Source organism: Patella vulgata, chromosome 4 (assembly GCF_932274485.2).
Source record: "Patella vulgata chromosome 4, xgPatVulg1.2, whole genome shotgun sequence".
NCBI lineage: Eukaryota > Metazoa > Mollusca > Gastropoda > Patellidae > Patella > Patella vulgata.
Genome location: NC_065882.2, coordinates 66,947,005 through 66,973,799, shown reverse-complemented (window position 1 = coordinate 66,973,799; position 26,795 = coordinate 66,947,005). Strand labels below are relative to the sequence as shown.

At 37.8% G+C, this 26,795-nt stretch overlaps 1 protein-coding gene across 2 annotated transcripts in view; it reads right to left on the bottom strand.

Moving 5' to 3' along the window:
- Positions 1 to 3,916: 3,916 nt before the first annotated feature.
- LOC126817733 (uncharacterized) overlaps positions 3,917 to 26,795 on the bottom strand; it is a 33,998-nt gene continuing 11,119 nt past the window's right edge. Inside the window, exons 1-4 of one of the 2 annotated variants that reach the window (XM_050544866.2) lie at positions 14,140 to 14,195; positions 7,795 to 7,935; positions 4,300 to 7,221; positions 3,917 to 4,055 (exon numbers count right to left, since the gene is read on the bottom strand). In XM_050544866.2, the coding sequence (XP_050400823.1) occupies positions 5,301 to 7,221; positions 7,795 to 7,859 (1,986 nt within the window). In that variant the 5' untranslated portion in view covers positions 7,860 to 7,935; positions 14,140 to 14,195 and the 3' untranslated portion in view covers positions 3,917 to 4,055; positions 4,300 to 5,300. Of the gene's footprint in view, positions 4,056 to 4,299; positions 7,222 to 7,794; positions 7,936 to 14,139; positions 14,196 to 26,795 lie in introns of those variants that run through there. The other variant, XM_050544865.2, reaches the window with a different exon arrangement.

Here is a 26,795-nt window from a genome sequence, read left to right as displayed (position 1 = left end):
TCCGGATTAGCATCAAATACTTTAATCGGTTGTGGCTTTAGGACAACATCACTCCTCTCATCAGTTGATGAAAATCGAACTGTGTCCATGAAATTTTTTTCTAGGCTGAGAATACAAAGTTAGTTGAGGGAAGTCTTTCTTATTCTATATTTTAATCGATCAGCCCTGAAAAGATAGTTAAAGGCTTTTTTTCAAAAAGTTTCATCTTGTAATAATCAAATGTTGATGTAACTTAACACATATCGTCGAATTATGATATTCTTCTATGCAACAAAGACCATAGTTTTAAATATTAAACAGTCGTAAAGTATAGTAGCAAAATTCTGCTTATATGATCTGATGTATGAGCGAGCAACCTTGAAGGGGAATTCAGACAGGTTCATTCCCACAAGGAAAATTTTGAAAATTTGACTCAGTTTCTTGCCATTTGAGGTCATTGTTGTGAACAAATTCTTGTGAACGAAAATATAAGAAATGGGACAGCATCTAGAGACATGCATGTCAATTCTTCCCGTTATTAGTGAGTGTTAGTGTAAGAGCACAGCGGACTGGATGAATGATTGGATCTAAGGATGGCTGTTGTCATGGAACACCGCCACCCCACGCTATGCCACTGAACACATCTGTACACTTCGGCAATAACATAATAGAGGAATAAAATAAATACCTGATGAACTTTGCATTTTCACCAACATCATCTTTAATTATATTGTTAAACATCTCTGTTAACTTTGTCATCCGTAATATCTTTTGATTATCCATCTGTTTGTTTTGTAATATCTTCACAAAATATAGCTGACACCAGAATAATGTTGATCTGGTTCATTAACAGCACTGAAATATAAAATATTGTAATTACAATTATAAACCACAAACAAGCAAGTACACATCATACAAAATACACTAATTGATCAAGCATTATGCCCATTACCCTTTTCACTTTCTTTGTGACTATCCATGTAGTGTGTAAGAAAAATGTTCTTCCAAAAATGGAGAGGATATACATGTAGAAAAAGAAAATATTAAGCTTATCTGTCATGTGAAGATTTCTGAAATGATTTTTATAGCATACAAGATGACATTTTACTTCAATAGCTACACAGTCCCTTTCTCTAATCTGAATACTTTCATCTTTTTTTTGCTCTGCTGCCTCAAGCAATGAACCTGTAAAATATGTAAGCTTACAATAGATATATAAATTCAAATAGCACCTGACTGCCATTAAAATCTGTCAAATTCCATTCTAATATAGAAAAATGTTATTTTGTCTGCAAATGCGAAAGAACCAGATAGAGACCCTCATTAATATGGGGCACACCTACAAATGTATGTGGAATCATCGATAAGAGCTCTAAGAATAGTTTGAATATTCCAATCTTCTGTCTGATTAATAAATTGCAGTAATATAAATATTCCGATTTCTTGAAACAATTAGAATGGGTACTGTACATGTACATGTAGTTGATGAAATCTAACACTAATTACCTCCCTGGACAAATACTGACTCCAGCAGATTGCACAAGTCAAAGTTTAGGCTTTTTCAGTTGTGACTTGAATTCTTTTTTACTACCCAGGATCAAATAAATAGCATTTAAGGGAGGATTTATCTGAAAGTAAGACACTAACACATTTATTAGTTAGAAAAGGGCTATTGGATTTTTTCTTGCAAATTATACAGATACCTGTTAAGACTGACTTCCTTAGCTCTGATGATAAAGTTGTAACATATATCGCGCAATGATGAGACCTTAATTTCTTTGGTGAGATTAATGATAGAGAAGGTATTGAACGAGAAACACGTTTATTCTTAGTTTTTAAATATGATGAAGTACAACTAGTACTAGTACTAAGCCTAAAAATTGTTGTTGGGCTGACTGTAGATGCTGCCTTCTCACTCTCTATTTTTGCTTTTTTCTCACAACTTTTAATTGCTTTTAAGAGCCTTGCTTTGTCCGTAAAGCCCCGTTTATACAGAGTGCGAAGTTCAACGGCTTTCGTGATGGCTTGTCTTTTTCTAGCTGTGAGAGATAAATTTTGTCATTTGCTATCGTGGCTCAGGTGGAATCCGACACAGACGAGATCTTGGCACTGTATGTGTACATAAAACAACGAAGGAAGCCCTCTAAAAATGACGAAAGCATTCCAGGACGAAAAGCCGCGTTCGCGTTCTGTATAAAGGGGGGTTTATACAGAGCGCGAACCCGAACGCGAACGAGATCTTTCGTCCTCGAATGCTCGAGTCATTTTTAGAGGCCCCGTTCATATAGAGCGCGAACCCGAACAAATATTGGTTCGCGCGAACGACCGCCTTGATTGCCTCCCGAGCGAATTTTTCAGAATTATTCGGGATTTGGGAATAAAACAGGTGATTGCTGGAGGTGACTGCCCGTGCACTCTAACAAACCAGTCAGCACCCTACGCGCTTTAGAAACGGTCGTCAACCCAACGAGGAAATGGTCGGATGCAAGATAGATCGTTCTCTTTTAGTGGCAAATCCCGAATAACGTCCTGGCTCGTTATTCGCGAATCACGAATAACGAGCCAGCACGTTATTCGGGATTCGGCAATAAAAACAGGTGATTGCTGGAGATGACTGCCCCGTGCACTTTAACAAACCAGTCAGCACCCTATTCGCTTGAGAAACGGTCGTCTCCGTGCTAATCGGTCACCCAACGAGAAAATGATCAGATGCAGGATAGATCGTTCTGTTTTAGTGGCGAATCCCGAATAACGAGCCAGCACGTTATTCGGGATTCAGCAATAAAGCAGATGATTGCTGGAGAGGACTGCTCCGTGCACTTTAACAAACCAGTCAGCACCCTATTCGCTTGAGAAACGGTCGTCTCCGTGCTAATCGGCCACCCAACGAGGAAATGATCAGATTCAGGATAGATCGTTCTGTTTTAGTGGCGAATCCCGAATTCTGAATAACGAGCCAGCACGCTATTCGGGATTCAGCAGTAAAGCAGATGATTGCTGGAGAGGACTGCCCTGTGCACTTTAACAAACCAGTCAGCACCCTATTCGCTTGAGAAACGGTCGTCTCCGTGCTAATCGGTCACCCAACGAGGAAATGATGAGATGCAGGATAGATCGTTCTGTTTTAGTGGCGAATCCCGAATAACGAGCCAGCACGTTATTCGGGATTCGGCAATAAAGCAGATGATTGCTGGAGAGGACTGCTCCGTACACTCTAAAAAACTAGTTAGCACCTTAACTCGCATAACAAACGGTCGTCTCCGTGCTAGTTGGCCGGGCAACGTTCACTTATCCCTACGGTCGGAGGTAGCGAGGAAATGGTCGGGTGGAAGGTAGGCCAGTCTGTTTTACATATCGAATCCCTCTCCAGTTTGTTGAACACAGTAAACGCTAATTACTATATTAACTATACACCGATAAAATTTCTTCTAAACCGGATTTGAAGGAACAAAAATATTTTTGCAACGAGAATTTGTGTCCATTGAATGCGGCCTATTAGCCCGAGTAAAAAATGCTCATTAACGAACTTAGTCAGGGTATTGATGTAATGAAACTATATTGTGTCCCAAAATGTGTGACGGACGAACAGACCCATTTTAATAGTCCCCTGCTTTCTTCGAAAAGGGTGGGGGGACAATAAATAAAAGCCCATTTCTATAGCGCCATATAGCGTAGCGTTTAACAAAACATATCTACATAAAGAGTCTTTAGCTCTTGGTTATAACTTGTTTGAAACAAATGAGTTTTTAAAGGTTACTTGAATGATGATAATAAACTGTATAAACATGGGTTACTAGGTGCCTATAGGTCGTTTAATATGTCGCCATATATGTCGCAGCTATATGCGTCGCCTAAGAAAAAATTTAGACTCGCTGCTTTAAGTGTTCGGGATAGGGTGAGTAGAAATGATAACTCAAGATGGTTTTAAATGTTTTATTAAATATCACAAATTCATCATATTGTTATAAAAATTATAATGAACATCCCGCGAACGTGGTTACAGCTTAATGATAAAACACCATAGTAATAATGACATCACATGAACAATATAAGCATCAGGAGCAAAACAACATGCCCTGAAATAACAAAAATACATTCCATACTAAACTATAATTCAATGTTACACAATTTCAATCATGTCGCAGTAAACTCAATGATTGACTTCCATCTTTGGAATAAAGTCTATAAATTATTTCATAAAAGCATAATATAGAATCATTCATTCTACACCCTTGATTTCACACAACCAAGTCACATAACCAAACATTCATGTATTTTAAAGTTAAATGTAATATAAAATTTAATATAAATGTGTCTTACCAATTTGTGGAAATGAGCTGTTTAAATCGGGACCAATGAACCAGTCATCCAATCAGAAAATGAAGAGTGGGAAAAGATACTGATTCATATCTTTTAATAAAATGCGCCACCCAAATAACCAATCAGAATACAACAAATCATATCACCTGATAAACAATCTCCAAGTGAAATGTACAACAAAACCTTCTAGAAATAAAGTAATTAAGTACTAAGTACACAAAGAATAAATTCCACCAAACATAAGAATCAAATCCTAGTTCCCACAAAACGAAGACCAAAACTTCAAAAGTATAACTACAATAGAAACGTATATACACCACAACCCATAACACCTTTTTTTTTTACTTTTTAACTATGTAAAATAAAACTCGAAATCCCATTATTAATTAAATAACAAAACTAAACGGACAAACTGGAAAGTAGCAAATTATACCCGTCTACATATACACTAAAAAGGTATCTGTCCAGACGTGCACAGTCCTATGACGTGGTGTGTGCAAGTATCCCTAAAATTGACACTCTTTCAAGGCCGCCGGCCCTGTGATTTATTATCTTCTCAAATTCGCGAAAGGTCATTGTAGCCACGCTTCAAAATACAATTTCTAATTTCAAAGGGACACATTCGATCACATCAAGCAATGGATGGGAGTCTAACAAAGAGGGCTGTCAATTTCGGTTGGGCTTCGGCTTCTGCATCCGCATGAATAGTTTTTAAAATGAAGAGTTTTGCAGGATGAAAGAAAATGTCACTTGGTTAAAACAGATCTGGTAATTTATTTCGTTTACCATTATATTACACATAAATTGATTGAATTATGCTTTTCTTCTAAACCGTTCACTACCACTGGTAAAGTTATTTCTAAAAGTTATTCGTTTTCGGCAAAGCAATCCACGAAGAATATAGCTTTATGGAAAACTTTATGGCCCATCTCTTTCAATTATATTTAAATGTCATGATCACACACCTTTAAAAAATCCATGTTGTATGTTCGTGTAGTTATTTAGTTCGGATTTATTTTCTTTAATGTGAGTGGGAAATACGTCTTACAAAAGAAGATTTTCAGATTTGTTTTTATATTAGAGAGTTTTACAGGATGAAGGAAAATGTCACTTGATTTAAAAAGTTCTGGTACTTTCTCTCTTTTACCATCATACCACAAATACTGCCCCACTAAATGGATTGAACTATTTCTTTCTTCTACGCCGTTCACTACCATTGGTATAGCTATTTCTAAAAATAATTTAAATCTAGCAAAGACATCCAAGAGAAATATAGCATCATTCTTATATTTGCTGGGAATATAGACAATGTCTGATGGTCCAGATATGGCGTCATCTTTAGATACATTATTTGCAAGAAGCGTATGCACAAACTTATCAACAACTGGTTTAAGATCAGGATCTGCCGACAAGTTGTAGAGATATCGCCACGCTTTATTCATTGCGGATTGTCCAATTGGTTTTTGCCACCAGTGCCAAGGACTAGATTTACCTTTGAAAAGAAAACGATCTTCAAAATGGAACCATATCTTGTCCAATGGGAATGTGAGAATATTCTCAGAATTCAGCAATGTATCATCTGCAACAAAGAAGTATCCTTGAACATCGAAATTCATTTTCATGGCGGCACTTAAACATGTATATGGACAATATCCTCCATCGACAACAGATTCAACAAAAGTGACTTTATTCGGAAATTGTCTAGATGCATTAAGAAATCGTTTCATGTTAGAACCACAATAGACTATATGTGTAAATGTCACACCATATATCAACTGTAAGTATGGTATATTACCGTAAAAAGGAAAATTAAACACAATTACTAGTAGTAAATCTGGAGAGGTCACAGAGGCCAGACCAGAGCTTTTAATTTGGTAAGAAGTGTTTTTACAAAATGAAGTCATTCCCAAAACTTGGTTCCATTTCGATTGTTGTCGTATTTTTGAGTTCCGGATGTCCGTCTTTTCCGCTGGAATATATACAGCTGAATGGAGATGTTTATTGATATTCTTATCAGTAAACGGTTTTCTGATCGGCTCTTTGTAACTAGAAATTTTAATTTCGTGTATCCAGGCTTGGACAAGTTGGTGGTCGCCTTGCTGCCAATATCCACCCTGTGCTAAATTGCCACTCAGCAAGTCAACACACTGGAAAAATGTTAGTGCGACGGGACATTTCCAGTCTATTAGAAAATCAATTAACTTATTTGGATCAAAATAAGATGCCCTTGAATCTTCTGGAAGTGCATATGACCTATTATTTCTAATTTGATACACATTTGGGGGATAAAAACCGACAAATTCCCCAATTTCCCACAACAAACGCTGTGTCCAATATCCTCTTATAACGTCAGAATGTAGGTAAGACGGCGTGATGGGAAGAACCATGGCCCATAAGGCCTCATACTGGAAGAGGGTAGTCTGACTATTTATCGCAGCAAATACACCAGGTGGAATGACAACAGGTGGGGCTGCTTTGTCAAATGAAATATTTAACGATGTCTTTGTTGGTTTTAAAGTCCGTCGAAACACGGGGTCAATGTCTGGGTCGCCGTTACTTACGATCTGTAATACACTTGGTGTCTTCAAGGCAGACACCAAATAACTATTTGTCCCATTTTCACTTGTTTTGTTTATTGGATAGCCCCTCGGCCATATTGTTGATTGTCCAAAATGATTAAACTGATTAAATACGCCTTTCCCATCATATTGCAATCCATATTCGAATTTTTCCGTTTTCACAAGGTCATCTAAATCTGTTAGTAACTTTATTGTTTCATCTAAATCATAAATAGTATCAGCACCTTTGGAAATGGCATACAGATAGCCAATTATTTTGCGAGAATAACTTTCTGTTGGAATTAACTTAGATATACTAAACTGTTGTTGTTCAGCTAAGCTCAGATAAATGCAGTTTGCCAATCTATAAAAGATTTTAAAGAATGAAATTAATTAAAGAGGTAACATGGTTGATAAATATAAAACACTTTTAAAATAAAGTGTGGAATTGGATTGATCTGATGTTTTTTGACCAAGTTCGATGCGATTAAATCATAGAATACGCACGCATGTGGTTTCGTTTAAATCAAAATAAAAACTCTCGGCAGTTAATTTAAATGTGTGAAGGTATCATAACATTCATATCAGATCCATTAGGAAATGGAAATCTTTATACAAATTATTACAGTGTCCTTGAATGCCGTAGATTTCGGGGGGGGGGGGGCAGTGGATATAAAGTTTGGTAAGGTAGTAGAAATTGAATGAAATGAAATGGGGTTTAACGTCCTAATGTTCTGCTCCGACTGGGCTTATGAAGACGGGACCAAGGTAGTAGAACATCCAAAATACCAGTTTCATAGATCAAAAAAACCCATACAATTCTCAATAATTATAGGAATCAAAGTATCTGCACAAACGGAGTCGCGATAGGGTTGGTGTTTTTCAACTCAATGCGATGATGACTGGTCAAAGTAATAACGTATTCATATGCACTTACTTCCAGTCTTTAGGTGTATTACTATTTTCTACTACAAGTAGTTTCCACTTTGGTAAATTACTCATATATTTTATAGCATCTGTAGGCTCAACACTCGTTGTTATAACTATCCAATTACTGGAGTTTATACGATATTTTGGGCTATGAATAAAAAAAAAAATATATTCAACATAAATATTACAATGTAGGTTAGAACATAGTTTGTTCATTTACAAAATGAAAGAGTATCCTAAATAACAGATAACCGCAAACCAATCATCCTCATTAAATAATAGAGAAATAGATTTTGACACCCAATCGACACAAATTAGGTCGTTTCGGGACAAACATATGGTGAAACGTACAAGATCTATTCCTAATATTTTTAAAAGTGATATTTAGCAACTGAAAACACATTAAACAGGACACAATTTTTATGGGAAATAAGCCAACAGTGAGGTTTGTCTCAAAATAAATAGATGACACATATTAATTGCACATTTACCTTTTTGGAAAGTATCGAACAATGATTATCTATACTTAGTTTAAGTAGCAAATGTTCCCGATCGAAATCAGTCATGGTTTGAAGTACCTGGTAGTGAAACTATACACCAAGTTTCATCAGTTAGAATCAAAGTTATCGTGTCCAAACCATCAGCCAATAAAATTGATTAACTTTAGCGGAACTTGAACTAATGAACATCCACACCAAGTGTAAACATTGTACCTCAATTAAAAGCAAAGTTGTTATGTTCCAACGTCTTGACCAATCAAATCGCTTATCGCTACTTAGTCAAGTTATTGATATAAGAAATCTATACTCTGCGTTTCACCACTCTCACCGGGGGTTTGCATGGTCGAATGGTTAGAGTTTGCGCGCTGTATCATAAGGTCTGTCATTGAGTCAACTGGCGTTGTTTCGATTTCCGGCTTGTACATGACACGAAGTTGGGTCGTCTGTCCAAACTCGTGGGTTTTCTCCTGGTCCTCCGGTTTCCCCCCACTGCTAAAGATCCCTACGCGGAAGCGAATTATTAATATAAAACTGAACCATATGTTAGTCCCAAAATGTCACGTCACAGTTTATGTCGAGTAGACGTAACCCCCCCCCCCCTCTCTCTCTCGCCATTCCCACCAATGTTATCGTATTCCAAAGTTACAACCAATCAAATTGCTTATATCGATCACTATCAAATTCAAGGTATTCACATAATAAACACCTACACCAAGTTTGAACATTCTACTTCAATTAGGAGAGCTATTGTGTCCCAACGTCTCGACCAATCAGAACATGCCCATCATCGAACTTAGTCACGGTATTGGTGTAATGAAGCTATACACCAAGTTTCACGACTCCAACTGAAGTATATACTAAGCAGCAAAAGAAACGTCAGTTTGGTATGTTACTCTGAATAGACGCATTGCATAAAACTTGCCAAATGTTTTTATTGTATATTTGTGGCCACATCTCCAACTTTACCTGAGCAATAAGGCTCCTTCCCAAACACAGGATTGAACGCAGGAAATGTTCTCAAAAATGCAACCTGACTTCAGAGATGGTAATGTGTTCTCCGTGATTTTCATGTAACTCCTGCTGCACGTGCTGTTCACCGGAACCAGCCCTACAATATGCACCCACATACCTTGTTGAATCACTCACACTACAATGTCAGCAGCATGGCACGACTCAGAGGAACAGCTCAGAGGAACCAGGCGCTTGGAAGACAGCACGTCACACAGCACGTCAGACCGTGGGAACACACGCAAGACCCATCAGTACCGATACAGTGCGCCGACATCTCACCAGAGCGAACATCCATTGCCGTAGACCTTACCGTGGACCGATCCTCACAACTCGCCATCGACGTGAACGTCTACAGTTTGACCAACAACACCAGAACTGGTGACAAAGGCAATGGGGAGCTGTTCTGTTCACAGACCAGAGTCGATATTGCGTATCAACTGCAGATGGCAGGACCAGAATTTGGCGTCGACGTGGTCAGCGTTATTCTGACCAATGTGTCATGGAACGAGACTCATAGGGAGGTCAAAGCATAATAGTTTGGGGTGGAATCGGCCTGAACCAGAGAGTGGGTCCTGTGGTGTTCCAAAATGTTGGTCCAGTGAGAGGAGGCGGCATCACAGCAGTGCCCTACATCGATCAAGCTCTGAGACCCCACTTCATACCACATTTCGCACGTCATCGAAACAACGTTTTCCAGCATGCCCACACCGCCAGAGTTACTCGGGACTTTCTACAGCAGAACGGTGTCAACGTTATGCACTGGCCAGCCCTTAGTCCGCACTTAAATTTAAGAGGTGACCTAATAGCGTCGTACAGAGACCAAACACAGCCGATGGACTGCGCCAGGCTTTCTGAGAGTGTGGTTCCAGGTGCCAATGGCGTTCATCAATCTTCTGGTCCAATCGATGAGCAGACGCTGCGCTGCTGTTATTGACACTCGCGGTGGACACACCAGATACTGATGTATAGACTGTGTACAGGTTTTAAATGTCTTGGAATTGTGATGAATTAATTGCTTTGATCCATTTAATAAGTCGTTTTCTAGAATGATTTGATTAAAATAAACACCAACACAACGTTTGAACATTCTATCTCAATTAGAAAGGGAGTTATTGCGTCCCAAAAAGTGTAGTGGGCAGACCGACGGACGGGTGAACGAACGGGGGCGACGACAATATACATTCACATGAAAATGTGGGCATATAAAAATTTATAAGATAAATAATTTTTTGTATCTGTCTCTTTTGAGTAAACATCTGTAACGATTCGATTATTAAGTCTCTTAAACATACATTATACATGAGCTAAATCTGCCTATTGTAGGTCTTTTTTTAGGCACGACATGTTATATAAACTATTAATTAGATATTTATTAACAAAACAAGACCATAATCGACTCTCGATGGCATTTGATACTCGTCGATTTTAACTAGATTAAAACGGTTCGCCATTTAAAAATTTAATTTAAAAATGGGAAAGCGAGACTAAGTCCCGATTATACCAGTGCCCTGGTTACCACTGTGCACACATCTTGTCAAAACTATAAACTTGGCTGAGAATGAAGTAATTTGAATGAAATTTTCAATATTTTCTTTTTTTATCATCTATTTTTGAATTATTATAGCAAGAATGACCAACTCTTTAATGCAATTTTCTATTATAACTATTAAAATATCTAGGTCGTTTAAAAGTTTGAATGAATAATAGAGTAAATCAATCAATTATATCCGTTTTGATAATTTTAAAAAGTTATGAGCAGTGTTAAAAATCAGTTGATTTTGATCAACTGTAATGAGAATCCGACCATGTAGTAAAAAACTAATCTTGAAATTGCTGCTCAAGTAAATCAATAGCTTGTCGACGAACACCGGACACCCGAATGCATGGTACATATTAATCTGACTCATCCAGAAAAAATATTCTATGGGGTTATTGGCTAAATTATCCGGTCGTTTACATTATCGTAAACAAACTCTATGGGAGGTAACAAAGCCTAAAACAAGATGTTGATGCCCATGAAATTAATTTAAGAATGTCATTTTATAAATTCCATTTTACTGCATTAGTTCAATATCCAAAACTTTTAATTTTTTTTATTGCAAAATTTCTATCTTCATTGGATATATCTATGTTGTTGTTTTTTTGTAAAAATTAAACCTTATTCGACGTCAAGATTCGTGTTTATATTAACGCAAGAATTATGGGATTTATTACGGGAAGGGGCGCAATTCTTACTTGACTTTGCCAAAAAAACACTGGATAATCGACCACATGGGCGGTGCATTTAAAGTAAAGAGATTTTATTCGGGAGATAAATAGTTCTTTATTGCTACATATTGTCAAAAATCGTTATGCCTGTGAATAGAAAACACTATATAGCGTGGTATCTGGTATGTTACTATAGATTGACGGGTATTTTACAACTTCAAAACCAAATTTGTCCGCTTTGTCGAAAATACCGACATAGAATTTATTGTTAACTAGCAGGATACCCGGCTTCGCTCGGGGGTCATAACTCCGAAACCGGAGGTGGTAGACTAACGCCACCTGGCCTATGTTACTCCCCGGTCCGAGCTACCCCTATACCCCAAATTTCAGACTCGGGGCAGACCTAGTGTAGCCGCCAACCCCGAACAGACCGGCTTCGCTTGGGGGTCATAACTCCGAAACCGGAAGTGGTAGTCTAACGCCACCTGGCCTATGTTACTCCCCGGTCAGAACTACCCCAATACCCCAAATTTCAGACTCGGTGCAGACCTAGTGTAGGCCGCCAACCTCGAACAGACAGACAGATACCCAGCTTCGCTCGTGGGTCATAACTCCGAAACCGGAAGTGGTAGACTAACGCCACCTGGCCTATGTTACTCCCCGGTCCGAGCTACCCCTATACCCCAAATTTCAGACTCGGGGCAGACCTAGTGTAGCCGCCAACCCCGAACAGACCGGCTTCGCTTGGGGGTCATAACTCCGAAACCGGAAGTGGTAGTCTAACGCCACCTGGCCTATGTTACTCCCCGGTCAGAACTACCCCAATACCCCAAATTTCAGACTCGGTGCAGACCTAGTGTAGGCCGCCAACCTCGAACAGACAGACAGATACCCAGCTTCGCTCGTGGGTCATAACTCCGAAACCGGAAGTGGTAGACTAACGCCACCTGGCCTATGTTACTCCCCGGTCCGAGCCACCCCTATACCCCAAATTTCAGACTCGGGGCAGACCTAGTGTAGCCGCCAACCCCGAACAGACCGGCTTCGCTCGGGGTCATAACTCCGAAACCGGAAGTCATGGACTAACGCCACCTAGCCTATGTTACTCCCCGGTCCGAGCTACCCCTATACCCCAAATTTCAGACTCGGGGCAGACCTAGTGTAGCCGCCAACCCCGAACAGACAGACAAACGAAAGTCACAAATATATATAACTAGCAGGTTCCCCGGCTTCGCTCGGGGGGCATAACTCCGAAGCCGGATGTGGTAGACTAACGCCACCTGGCCTATGTCACTCCCCGGTCCGAGCTACCCCTATACCCCAAATTTCAGACTCGGGGCAGACCTAGTGTAGCCGCCAACCCCGAACAGACAGACTTCGCTCGGGGGGTCATAACTCTGAAACCGGAAGTGGTAGACTAACGCCACCTGGCCTATATTACTCCCCGGTCCGAGCTACCCCTATACCCCAAATTTCAGACTCGGGGCAGACCTAGTGTAGCCGCCAACCCCGAACAGACAGACTTCGCTCGGGGGTCATAACTCCGAAACCGGAAGTGGTAGACTAACGCCACCTGGCCTGTGTTACTCCGCGGTCCGAGCTATTCCTATACCCCAAACTTCAGAGTCGGGGCAGACCTTGTGTAGCCGCCAACCCCGAACAGACCGGCTTCGCTCGGGGGTCATAACTCCGAAACCGGAAGTGGTAGACTAACGCCACCTGGCCTATGTTACTCCCCGGTCCGAGCTACCCCTATACCCCAAATTTCAGACTCGGAGCAGATGTAGCCGCCAACCCCGAACAGTCAGACTTCGCTCGGGGGTCATAACTCCGAAACCGGAAGTGGTAGACTAACGCCACCTGGCCTATGTTACTCACCGGTCGGAGCTACCCCTATACCCCAAATTTCAGACTCGGGGCAGACCTAGTGTAGCCGCCAACCCCGAACAGACCGGCTTCGATCGGGGGTCATAACTCCGAAACCGGAAGTGGTAGACTAACGTCACCTGGCCTATGTTACTCCCCGGTCCGAGCTACCCCTATACCCCAAATTTCAGTCTCGGGGCAGATGTAGCCGCCAACCCCGAACAGTCAGACTTCGCTCGGGGGTCATAACTCCGAAACCGGAAGTGGTAGACTAACGCCACCTGGCCTATGTTACTCCCCGGTCGGAGCTACCCCTATACCCCAAATTTCAGACTCGGGGCAGACCTAGTGTAGCCGCCAACCCCGAACAGACCGGCTTCGATCGGGGGTCATAACTCCAAAACCGGAAGTGGTAGACTAACGCCACCTGGCCTATGTTACTCCCCGGTCCGAGCTACCGCTATACCCCAAATTTCAGACTCGGGGCAGACCTAGTGTAGCCGCCAACCCCGAACAGACAGACAGACAAACGACAGTCACAAATATATATATATAGATTATGTTGATGTCCAGGTCAAGAACAGAGTAGAGAATTAAGGTCTGTATTGCCTGTAAATGAGAGTAATTTAAAACCTGTTGTAGAAGAAAATGTAAAAAGTAAATTAGAACAGAGACAAAGTAAAATGAAGTATTATTATGATAGAAGTTGTGTTAATACAAATACTAAATTCACTAAAGGTCAGTATGTTAATGTGCATAAATACTACCTGTTATCCTAAATCTTGTTGTTAGTACAAATGATGGTAATTTTAGAAGAAATTCTCGATATATTAAACCAAATCCATTTCCAATTATTATAAATCAAGATACATCTAATTATGATTTTTATAATGTTGCTAATGCTAGACCGCCGGAAAGGTTAATTGTGTAACATGTGCATGTTTATTTTATTGATATTGTCAGTATTATGTTTTATTCATATTTTTTGTTAAAAGATGAAAGAAGAGTGTACAGTTAGTACTTCTGCATTGTGTAAAGTGTACAGCTAGTACTTCTGCATTGTGTATAAGTAATTTGTTAAGTATAATTGTATTCTATGCCTGAAAGAAAGCTGTGGATTCTTTGCAATCATTTCTATAGATATAAATGATTTAAAAGAAAGGGAGATGTCATGGTATGTCGTGAATGTAGTGTTAGTAACCGAAGCTATTGATGGTATCACGACCTGTTGATGGTAGTTGCACGAGGTTTGAATAAAATGTCTTGACTGAGAAGATCTGTTTGTTATACAAGAATAATATGAACTACAATAGCCCTAACAAAATAACAGTACGTTGCCTATGTAGGTTAGAAATAAGTTACGCGTACGCTGCTCAATTGCATTGCTGGTAGCCGACGTATGTCAACTTATGAGTAACTTACATGTAACGTGCGTGAACGCGTGCATAACTTACCTGTCGCGTACTTACGCCTAACCTGTAAGCAATACTTCGGCATACGCTGAAAATTTTATGCATGCACAAAATTTTGGGCCGCGTTCGGCGTACAATTTATACCACCGTATTTCAGCGTGCCCGTAACTTGTTAAAAACGTACCCATAACGTATTCAACGTTCACCAGCGTGTTTGCTAAATTTCTCATACGCTGATGTTATAGGTAAATGTGTGACAACCTCATAACTGACTTTAGAAAATCATCGACATAAAAGTATACTATCAATGACAAAAGGATTATAATCATTTTGATTATCTAAAGCTACTTTCTTTAAAGCGTAATTTGCACATGCAGGGGAACTGGTTGCACCAAAAACATGTACAAGCATCCTTTATTCACATAAGGGTTTTGTCAAATCTCCCTTTGGCCACCATAAATAACGTAACATGTCACAATCGGATTTAGCTACCCTAACTTGGTAGAACATGGATTCTATGTCGGCCATAAATGCAAATAATTCTTGTCGCTAACGTATCAATACACTTAAAAGTCTATTAGTTAGTTCTGGACCTTGTAATAAGTGGTTATTTAAAGAGAAGTTTCCATATACAATTGGACAATTAAAGACTATTCTGACTTTATCAGGTTTTTTAGGGTGTTTGGCAGAGTGATGGGGAATATACCATAATCGTTTATCAAAATCATTAATATCATAAATAGGAACGCGTTCACAATAATTTTTGGATACTAAATCATTCATAAACTTAGTATATTCACAATGAAGCTTATTATTTACTAACAATTTTTTCAGCTTACATTTCAGTTTGTAATTCGTTATTAGGTACATTTATATTTTTATTTCTTAAAGGTAATTCTAATTCATAATGTCTATCTACAAGTTTTGTGGATTTATCCATAATGTCTATAAATCGTTTATCTTCAATGGAATAATTCAATAATTGAATTGTTTTTCTAATCGCGAGACAAGTTGACAAAAGTTGACACTGAAACTGTTTACATTACTAAATTTTCCTGGGAGCCCATATAATAACCAACCGAGAGGAGATTTAATCGCATACGGTTCTCCGATATCACCGATCGCAACTTCGAGAGGCATTGTAGCCGCGGGCATATTACTACCAATCATTAATGTTACTTCTGGAATGCAAAATTCTCCACTCAATTCAGGCACCTGTATATGACGCAAATGTTTATACTTGTTTATATCTTGCTGACTTGGAGCATCTGACTTGTTCACTGGCATTGATGTTCGAACATAAGACGGCGGTAATTATATGTAGTCATTGTTGTTCACACCACCAATAATCAAATTATCTAATACTATATCTGTATCTGTCTAAGTTTAATGTTTTTAATAAGACTTTAGTTGTTTGGTTCTAACACGAAGTGCATCGGAATAATAAAAACAGCACTGCAACCATTATCTACAAATGCTAATGTTGTAATGGGAGAACTGTTCAATGTAGTTTTGATTTTAACTGGAATCACTGCCATTCACGGATCGTTACCTATTATTTCAGCACAACCGGAGGTAATTTTTGGTTTATTTTCTGCTTTGTCACAAACTTCACTTCTATTGTTCATACTGTCACTTCGAAAAGAATCACGGGTGGTGTCATGCATTATTGTTTTGTATGACCTAGAACAGTTCATACACTTTAACCACTGGGGATTAGGGCAATTTGGTTTCATATGTCCTGGGTTTAAACATGAGAAGCACAAACCAGATGTCTTCACCACATTTGATTTCTCGCGTGGACTTAAACTGCTAAATTTACGACATACTAATATGGAATGGTTTGTGTTATTACCACAATATAAACATGGGTGTATCGAAGCTCTGTTGATTGGTTCACGTGATGTACTGTTACTACTGGAGTTTACTGGATGCAGTCCACTTGCGTAGGCTCTTTTAGAATGTGATGGGTTCATACTATTCTGTTTATTCTGATAGGATTTCTGTTAATAACCTAGGCCTGTTATTCGTGGATATATGACTGACGAATTTTCAAAGTCCATGAGCTTAGGAGATCTTACTTCTTTATCACGAATATCACCGACTTTATTTATCCAAGCGGTTGGCAATTTTGATGCTTATATATGACGGAATTTAAATCCATCCACAGAGTTCATATCGCTATTGTTTATTTTTGAATTAGTACAGTTTATCAAAAATATTGAGAATTTTCTTAAAGCTACACGATCACCAGACACGATTTTAGGCTAAAAGAGGTAAATTTCCAAAGTCTCTTTCTAACAATGCTTTGGCTCTTTTATATGCATGTGAAGGCGGATCACTTAAAGGATAGTTCTTGATAATATCATGCACATCATCACGTGTGTATTTCAACAAGTATTCTAAGCGTCGTGCACTGTCTTCAGTATTCCTCTCCACTATTAATGAAAGTTTTTAATGAAAGTTCTGTATGTCATAACATCTGACCCATCAAATAGTTTGATTTCATGTAAGGGTAAGGCTTGATCCCTCTGATTGTCAATTAATTTATTCAGCACCAATCCCATGCTAATATTTGTAGGTGTATGATCAGGTTGTGGCAGGTTGGATATATTTGTTACACTTGAGGGTTTATCAACATGTTCTTTGTGTTTAATATGTGTCACAGAACGTTCATGGATCACTGATGATTTCGAACTAGATTTACATCTACCGGCATCTGTATTTGAACTAAATCTGTAGCAGCTTTTGATTTTGCTTTAAGTGCGATTTCTTTCTGTTTTATGTCTAATCTCATCTTTTCTTCTTTCTGTATTCTTTCTAATTTTGGCTTCCCTTTTTTCTTTAGTCTTTCTAATTTTAACTTCTCTTCTTCGATTTTGTTTTGGTTCCAAAACTGGTGGAGGAATATCATTATCACGTGTTGACATTTTCAAAGTTAATTCATCATAGTCAATACTTTCACTATATGGCATACACAAAAGTAGAAAACAAAAAGTTACTGCAGTACGAAATTACATAACAATAAGTGTCACCGCTTCACGCAAAAGTACATTTTTGTTGTGACACATATTTGTAATATTTTGGAGATTACATTGAATTTAATACTTGCTATATGGATGGATATGTGTATAGAAAAAAAATGAGCGCGGTGAATGTATTCATTGGAAATGTGTAACAGCAACCTGCATTGAAAAATGTACCACAATGGATATGTATGTTCGAAATGTTTCAAACCACAACCACCTCCCAGAAAATGAAGAACAAATCAAATTTAAAAGTAGTCTCAGAAAACATTCACGAGAAGAAACGAAACTTGTGCAATTAATTTACACCGAAGAACTTGCTCAAATACCTGACAAATTTGCGCGGCTAACTTACCTTACCTTTCTATATAAATTAATTGTTCATTATTTTGTCTGTTTGATTTGACATAATCTGTCATACGCTGTAGCCTTAATGGGATGTTTTATGGAATAATCGATTTTAGCTATAGTGAGGGGGTATAAATAGGGATAATAAACCCACCAAACCATATAATCTGTTGTTATAAGCTGTAGACGAAATGGGACGTAGGCGAAATTGGAGGGTACCGGTGAGCCGTGGTTCGTAGCTTTGCTGTATCTCTGGTGATTCGACATCAACAATAACAAACCAATATCATTTTCTAACGATAGTATATTATAAATTAAATAAATGTCATACAAAACAGGAAAATGTTCAGAGAAAAGTAGAGTTCACGGTTTGATCACATCACACAAATGACAAAGTAAAAAGTCTAAATTCACCTTACAAAAGATTCACCATACATATTCATCCACACAGAATATATATTGAGTTCACAATTTACCATAATAACAAAGGAACGTTGAGTGTCAACAAAACCCCTCATAACACACACGCACACACACCCACACACAAGAGCTTGGCTCACCAGTCACCATGCGTCTGCTTTCACATCCTATAAAATTCAATCACCTAGCAACACACGTTTCCACTCTCTTTCATCCAGACACACTCGTACATCTAGACTATCATTTACCGATTTCGAACATAACAACAGATATTTACTCAAAAGAGACAGATACTAAAAAATATTTATCTTACAAGTCATGACATCCTCGTCATGTTAAATATAATCTACACAATACGTGTTAAACTTAAATCTTATATCATTTAATTTGTCTAAAGGCACGCCGATTGTACAAGTTTGTACAACATATTACATCTTACATAATACTATGTCAGAAACCCGACAATTAATCTGTCACTTAACATGTCCAAAGATGGGATAGAGTGTGTAAAATATAACATTAAAATATGGAATCAAATACAATATTAAAATTTAGACCTCAAATGATATTGTATTACATATCTTTTTCAACATATTTGTGATACCAAGAATGTTCGTGTTTCTAATGATAATAAAGTCGAAAAATTGTTAAATGAGGCCGCGAGAGGATATCTGTTAGAAACGAAAAGAATTGACTGTCACGAGATAAGAGAAAAAAAGTCAGTGCATTCCCTTCGTTTTTATACGACCACATTACGCCCACATTGAAATGTGGTCGTATATTGTCGTCGCACCCGTCGGTCCATTGTGGACGCTCTAGAGGCAAAAGTGAATATCTGATTGACTTTAAATTTATACACATTGTTTAAGGTCATGAGACGAAGACGCCTATTGATTTTCAGCGATTTCCGATAATCACTGCCAGAGTTATAGCCTTTGGTCACTTCAAAAAATCTTGTGGACGCTCAAGAGGCTAAAGTTAATATCTAATTGACTTTAAATTTATACAGTGTTTAAGGACATGAGACGAAAAAGCCTATTGATTTTCAGCGATTTCCGATAATTACTGTCAGAGTTATGGCCCTTGATCACTTCAAAAAATCTTGTGGACGCTCTAGAGTCTAAATTGAATATTCGATTGACTTTAAATTTATACCTAGTCTTTAAGGTCATGAAACGAAGATGCCTATTGATTTTCAGCGATGTCCGATAATTACTGTCAGAGTTATGGCCCTTGATGACTTCAAAAAATCTTTTGGACACTCTAGAGGTCAAACTTAATATCCGATTGACGTTAAAATTATACACAGTGTTTAAGGTCATGAGACGAATAATCCTATCGATTCTCAACGATTTCCGATCATTACTGCCAAAGTTATGGCCCTTGATCGCTTTGAAAAATCTTGTGACGCTCTATTGGCTAAAGTTATCATCCGATTGAACAGCTAAATCCATGATATTAAATGTTTCGTATACTTAACGTTAGCATGGTGCAGAACTATATAAAAACCAAACAAACTATAATGATTTTCTGATAATTACTGATTGAGTTGTTACTCTTAATCAGATTTTAGTGTATTATAAATCTTTCATTGCCGAAAACAGTAAAAATATGCGACAACTCTTGTTGACTGCCCGGACGATTTAGCTGTTGTGCGCGTATGTTTCGTTGCATGGCAACCTATCTTTGATTAATTCTTCTACTTTTAAGCGGTAATCATAGTTCATTCAGGAATCCCTATAAACAACAGAAGGTCATATTAATTTTTGTCACTAACTTCTATCTCCGCCACTCGGATAACAAATCACAATTTGGCGATCTTTAAATATCAAATACTGAATTCATATTCATTTCTCATCCGACCTATATAATATTTTTTGCAAATAAGTTCATTGAAAAATTATTCAATTTTGATATTTGTATACTCTAAAATACGTGGCCAAAGTATGCCCATTCATTATTTCTAAATCTTCACGTTAATTATCACGTGACTTTAATGTGACAGCGGCTAAATATCACGATCGTCCCTACTACTTTATATGTAAATCAAACGTGGTACGCGATTTTGGTACCACGTCCAAGGGCCCGTGAGTGTGTGTGTGTGGGGGGGGGGGGGTGAGAGAGGGGTGGGGGCAGCTAGAGGAGGCCTGGTCTGCGGGGTAATGTTTTTTATAAAACAATTGTTGGTATAAATTAATAAAAACAAATATACTGTTAGCCTACTTGATGGTAAAGTACGAAAACCGGTGACTTTTCTGAACGTGGGTAGAATTAGAATCGGATTCTGCCAGTCCACTTTTTTGGGGAAAAAATGGTGAATTAAAAAAAAACTATAGGCCACCTAGCTGCCGGGGCCTTCGTGCCATTGTGGCCCGGCTAGATCTTCTTAAGACCAACTCAATTTTCGTCAAGGTCGCTGAGATGTAAATAAGGTTAGGGCACTGTTGGCGAGATGGTAGGTTAGGTTAAGTGTTAGGGCTGGGTCCAGGGTTAGGATTGAGATTAGAACTAGCCCTGTTTACATCTCGTGACCTTTGACCAAACTTGAAGTTGGCCTTATGAAATAGATCTCGCCATTGAGGCCCCGTTCGGTCCTCGTTCCGTTTGAGGCTCTCGTCACGTCAGGGAATCCGGACTCCTGCAGGTTATCTGGGACTGTGGTTGTGGAACGCTAGTGGTGAGCGCACCAGTGATCATGCGTGCGGTTGTCGATTGCTCTGTAGGCTGACTGGTATCAGATCATTAAAAACGAAACTGTTTGGCGGGAAATAATCTGTGTTCAATTTCCCCTAATCATAGCTCTCAGAGTTTTCCAACTAATCCATTTACTGTTGTATCAGCTTATTTGTAAGGTACCTTTAACATTAATGATTTATTGTAGGTAATCATTAATAACAGTTGTGGTCTACGGGCAAATAGCGCTATATTACTTCCCTTTAATCAATTATATATATACTCTTCAAAAAAAGTAGGGGATATTGGAATGCAAATACCTATACAGGTTGTGATATGATAAATAGTCATGGACACTTGACATGCTTTGAGAGTATGTTCACAGATGAAGAACTTATCGCCCCAACAGAACCACTGAGCTGCACATGCGACACGCAATAGCGCCATATACGTGGGAGGGGTTCATAGTCAAATTAGGCACTTCAAGAAAGGGTTGATGAAAACTGCCGCGTGCTGGTTTATCTATCCATGTTTGCTTTCCTATCGGTTCTTGTATAAGATTTACTGTTTACCGTATCTTTCCTTTAGTGTGTTACGTTTAATTTTATCGGTAGACGTGTTTTATAGACGTCAACGGACAACACTGCAATAATTGGCCGTGGCAGCAGACTGTGGAACCGGTACCAACAAACACACGTATCTTTGCTTTAATGTGTTACGTTTAATTTGATCGGGAGACGTATTCGCGTCAACTTCAACCTACAAAACACTGCACGAATTGGCCGTGGCACCACACGAGGAGTGGGTTAGATTGCCCCAAATCGTGATTGGACGGCTGATTAGACGTGTTCTTAGACGTCAACGGACAACACTGCAATAATTGGCCGTGGCACTGCAAGAGGAGTGGGTCAGATTGCCCCAAATTGTGATTGGACGGTCGATTAGGAGCATGCCACGGCGAATTGCTGAATGTCTGAGGATTGGTGGAGCAATTACTCATTTTTAAGACAAAAATCCAAAACGTCCATTTTCACTTTTGACGGTGTATCTCTTTGCCAGTGAAATGGGGCCGTCAGATAAGCCGCCCATATGAACTGTTTATGTTCATGTGTAGGCAATTGGTCTGTTATTAACATACACTGGTTACCTCTAAACAGTATACATTGCAACATAAAAAATCCTGGCTGCTTCACGATAATGTTCTTTTCTTAAAGGTCCCCCAGTACAGACACCAAGGACTGCAACATTTACACCTACAGTATCTCTATCCACACTAGGAAGCTGTTACCTCAGTAAGTATTTTAAAACTTAGTTTTGTGCTTTCAATTCAGACCCAACTGGGAGCCATTACCGCAGTAAGTATTTCCATGTTATTGATATTTTCTCTTAGATAAATTCCGTAGATAATTAGTTTTTGATGAATCTGAGATTTAAAGTATCCTTCCAACTTATAAAATTGGTACCTGTTATATGTTTCTCCACAAAATCGGTCAATGACAAAGACCATCCCGACCATTGGTCTCTAAAGTATGTAGCAACTGAACCGCTGGAAAATCCATTTTGTTCATTAAATCCACATGGGCTGCGAACTACTCGAATAGTCACAGACCACCTCTGTTCAAAGGATAAAAATGTTCTTTTTATTTGCAGGTCCTCAAATGCAGACACCAAGGGTAAGAGCCTCACCACTTCCGGTAACCCCATCTGAAAGCCGTTACCTCAGTAAGTTTTTCCACTGTTATAAAAATAATTGTTCTTAGAAGAATGGTAACTGCCTTAGATCATTATGTTATACAAAAAAAATAATATGGAACACAATTACTATTTTAATTAAAAGCGACGTTTCGTTGAGGGTTCTCTCAACGTTTTCAAGCAAATGATAATGACGAGCGGCTGTCAGGCAGGATACGCCCACATTTTCGAGAGATGGATAGACAACAAGCTAAAACGAAAGTGATTTTTCCTACAATAAAGGGCCTAATTGGGGAAATTACAATTCGATATACGCAAAAATCGAAAGGAACTGGGACCTTGGGTTATAAACTTACATTTCAAGTTTCAACAAAATCGGATAATAATTGTGACCTCTATAGGGTCCACAACCTTGATATACCATATTTTTACGCTATTTAAGAACGAGGGGCGGTCATTTTGCCTGTCAGTTTTGGGCCGATTTTCACAAAATTCAAACTCAGCCGTCCTTAGGCTGAAACGGTGATACTCTAAAACGTTTTTTTTTAAAATCGGATAAAAATTATGACCTCTATAGGGTCTACAAGCTAAAAACGCGATTTTTCCTACATTCAAGGGCCATAATTCAGGAAATATCGAAAGGAACCGAGATTTTTGTGTTTAAGTTACATTTCAAGTTTCAATAAATTCGGATAAAAATTGTGACCTCTATAGTGTCCACAACCTTGATATACCATATTTTTACGCTATTTGAGAACGAAGGGCGGCCATTTTGACTGTCAGTTTTGGGCCGATTTTCACGAAATTCGAACTCAGCCGTCCTTAGGGATTAACGATGATACACTAGAACGTTTTTTTTTTTAAATCGGATACACTAAAACGCGATTTTTCGTACAATCAGAGGCCATAATTCAGTAAGTTACGGTCCGATATGCGCGAATATCGAAAGGAACCGAGATCTTTGGGTTATAAACTTACATTTCAAGTTTCAACAAAATCGGATAAAAATTGTGACCTCTATAGGGTCCACAACCTTGATATACCATATTTTAACGCTATTTGAGAACGAAGGGCGGCCATTTTGTCTGTCAGTTTTGGACCGATTTTCACGAAATTCAAACTCAGCCGTCCTTAGGGTGTAACGGTGATATAATAAAACGGTTTTTTTTTAATCGGATAAAAATTGTGACCTCTGTGGGGTCTACAAGCTAAAAACGCGATTTTTAGTACAACCAGGGGCCATAAGTCAATAAGTTATGTTCCGATACGTGCGAATATCGAAAGGAACCGAAATCTATGGGTTATAAACTTACATTTCAAGATTCAACAAAATTGGATAAAAATTGTGATCTCTATAGGGTCCACAAGCTAAAAACGTGATTTTTCGTACAAACAGGGGCCATAATCCATGAAGTTTCGATCCGATACATGCCAAGTGTATGATGTACTGTTTGTTATAATTGAGGATAGCTCATCTGCATGTTGAAATAGTTTTATTTCTTCGGACGTGTTTGGGATATGGATTCCTTTTATGCAATTGTTCTGGTTTATTTGTACCGCAACAGGATTTATAGCAAGGCAGTATATTAACATTGATAAACAACACACTTGCCTTATACCTCTTGTTACATTAATCTCCCTTGTAAATGAGCCATTTACCTGTACCCTACTGACAATGTTTGTATAAATTATGGTAATCATTCTTATAATGAAATCTGGGAAATTGTATTTTTGTAGTAACTTTATAATGTAGCTGTGTTCTATCATGTCAAATGCGTTCATTTGATCAAATCTTAGGAGTAACCCTGGTATATTTTTTTCTTCCGTGTATGTAATAATACTATGAATTGACATTAGGTTATTTAATATAGATTTCCCTTCTCCAGCCCCTGTTTGGAGTGGGGATATTATTTTATTTAACATCGGTGTTAACCGATTAGCAATAATTTTTGCTAATATTTTGTTGTCCTGACATAATAGACTTATGGGTCTATAATTTTTCAAATAGTTGGAGTTGCCCTTCCCTTTATAACTGATATTTATTATCCCTTCTTTCATTGTAGATGTGAGTTCACCCTTGAGATATATGTTGTTCAACACCTCTACAAAGTCATCACCTATTATGTGCCAGAAAGTCGATCAGATAGAAGGATTTTGATAGGCCATCATTGCCTGGCTGGAGACTTGTTATTTTTAAATTGTTTTAGGGCGTTTAGGGCTTCTTCATTTGTGATCAAATGTGATATTAGTTCTCTATCTTCATGTGTAATTTTTTTTAATATGTTATTTTTGTTTAAATATGTATCTATTGTGTATGGGTTTATGTTTTGGGAGGTATACAGATTCATATAGTATTCATGTATGATGTTTAGTATATCTTGCTTAGTTGTATGTATGTCCCCATGATTATTTTGAAGTTGTGTCATCTTTTTATTACATGCATTGTTTTCTTCGGCTATTTTGTAAATATCAATATTTGATTTGTCTGTGATATTAATATCTAATTTTGACCGAATAATATATCCTTCATTTTTATAGTCTTCAATGTGTGTGATGTCATTTTTAATTTTGTTAATTCTATTTTGATCTGAGTTCTGGGTTTGTTCTTCATCTTCTAGACAGCTATAGAGAAGTTTTAATTTTGACTGTTTGATTTTTGATATAGCTATACAGAAGGATTTTGTAATTGATTGAATTTCTCCTTTCCCTTTTGTCCCACCATTCATTACTGGGACTGAATTTCGTTTTCTCATTTTTCCAGAAATCCCAAAATTTTGTTATGGTTGATTTATAATTGTTGTTTGTGAGTATTGAATTGTTAAATTTCCAAAATCCTCTTTCCCATCTATACCTGTCTAGATAAAGTTTCAAAGATAAAATTTTGTGTTCTGATTTTGTATTAGGATGGTGATTTAAGTGTCTAACACTAGTTAGTAGGTTATTAGACATGTATGCTCTGTCAATTCGACGAGCACTGCCCCTAGTATTGGACCATGTATATAATATCTTATCTGGAAATTTATTCCTGAATACATCTGATATTTCTAATATTTTTGTAATATTTATAAGTAGGTCAGTAACTATCTGGGAATAGTAGGTATCATTTTTGGAATCAATCTTATTTTCTGTTACATTGAAATCACCAATTAGGATGTAGTATTCTTTCTCATTATAGATATTCTAGATATGATTGTATAAATTTTGAAAGAAATTTTGTTTTTCTTCAGTTGAACCAGGAGGGCCATATATATTAATTACATTGGTTGTTTTATCGTTAATGTTTAATGATATATTATGTTGGGACCTTCCTTGTAGTAAATTTGGATATGTATGTTCTTTAAAATCAATGTCATTACGGATAAGCATGCATGTTCCCAGATAGTTATTATCAATAGTATTTGATAATTTTATAGTTACAATCTTGATATATCTTTGATTCATTAATAATTTTAGTATTTGACACTGTTTCTTGTAAACAAAGTATCTCTGGAAAGTTGAATTTATCTGTCAGGATGTTTATTTATCATCAAAGCCTCTTTGAATATTAGAGGATATAATATGCATGATTAGTGGGATAATCAAGATTTTAACCATAAATATTTTAGAATAGTAATTATATTGATATATATAAACTTATTCAGTTAATATAATTTCACTAATTGAGTCCAATTCACTTTTTAGTTATTATATCAGTTTTTTCTAGTCAGTCTGTTAAAGACCTCAACTATTGGACTTCTTATTCTCAATTTTTTATCTATTACATCTTCATTACTCATATTCCTTTTCTTCGTATTTTTGTTATCTTGGATTTTAACATAGTCTGCACTGGTACACTCAGTTTCCTGTGCTTCT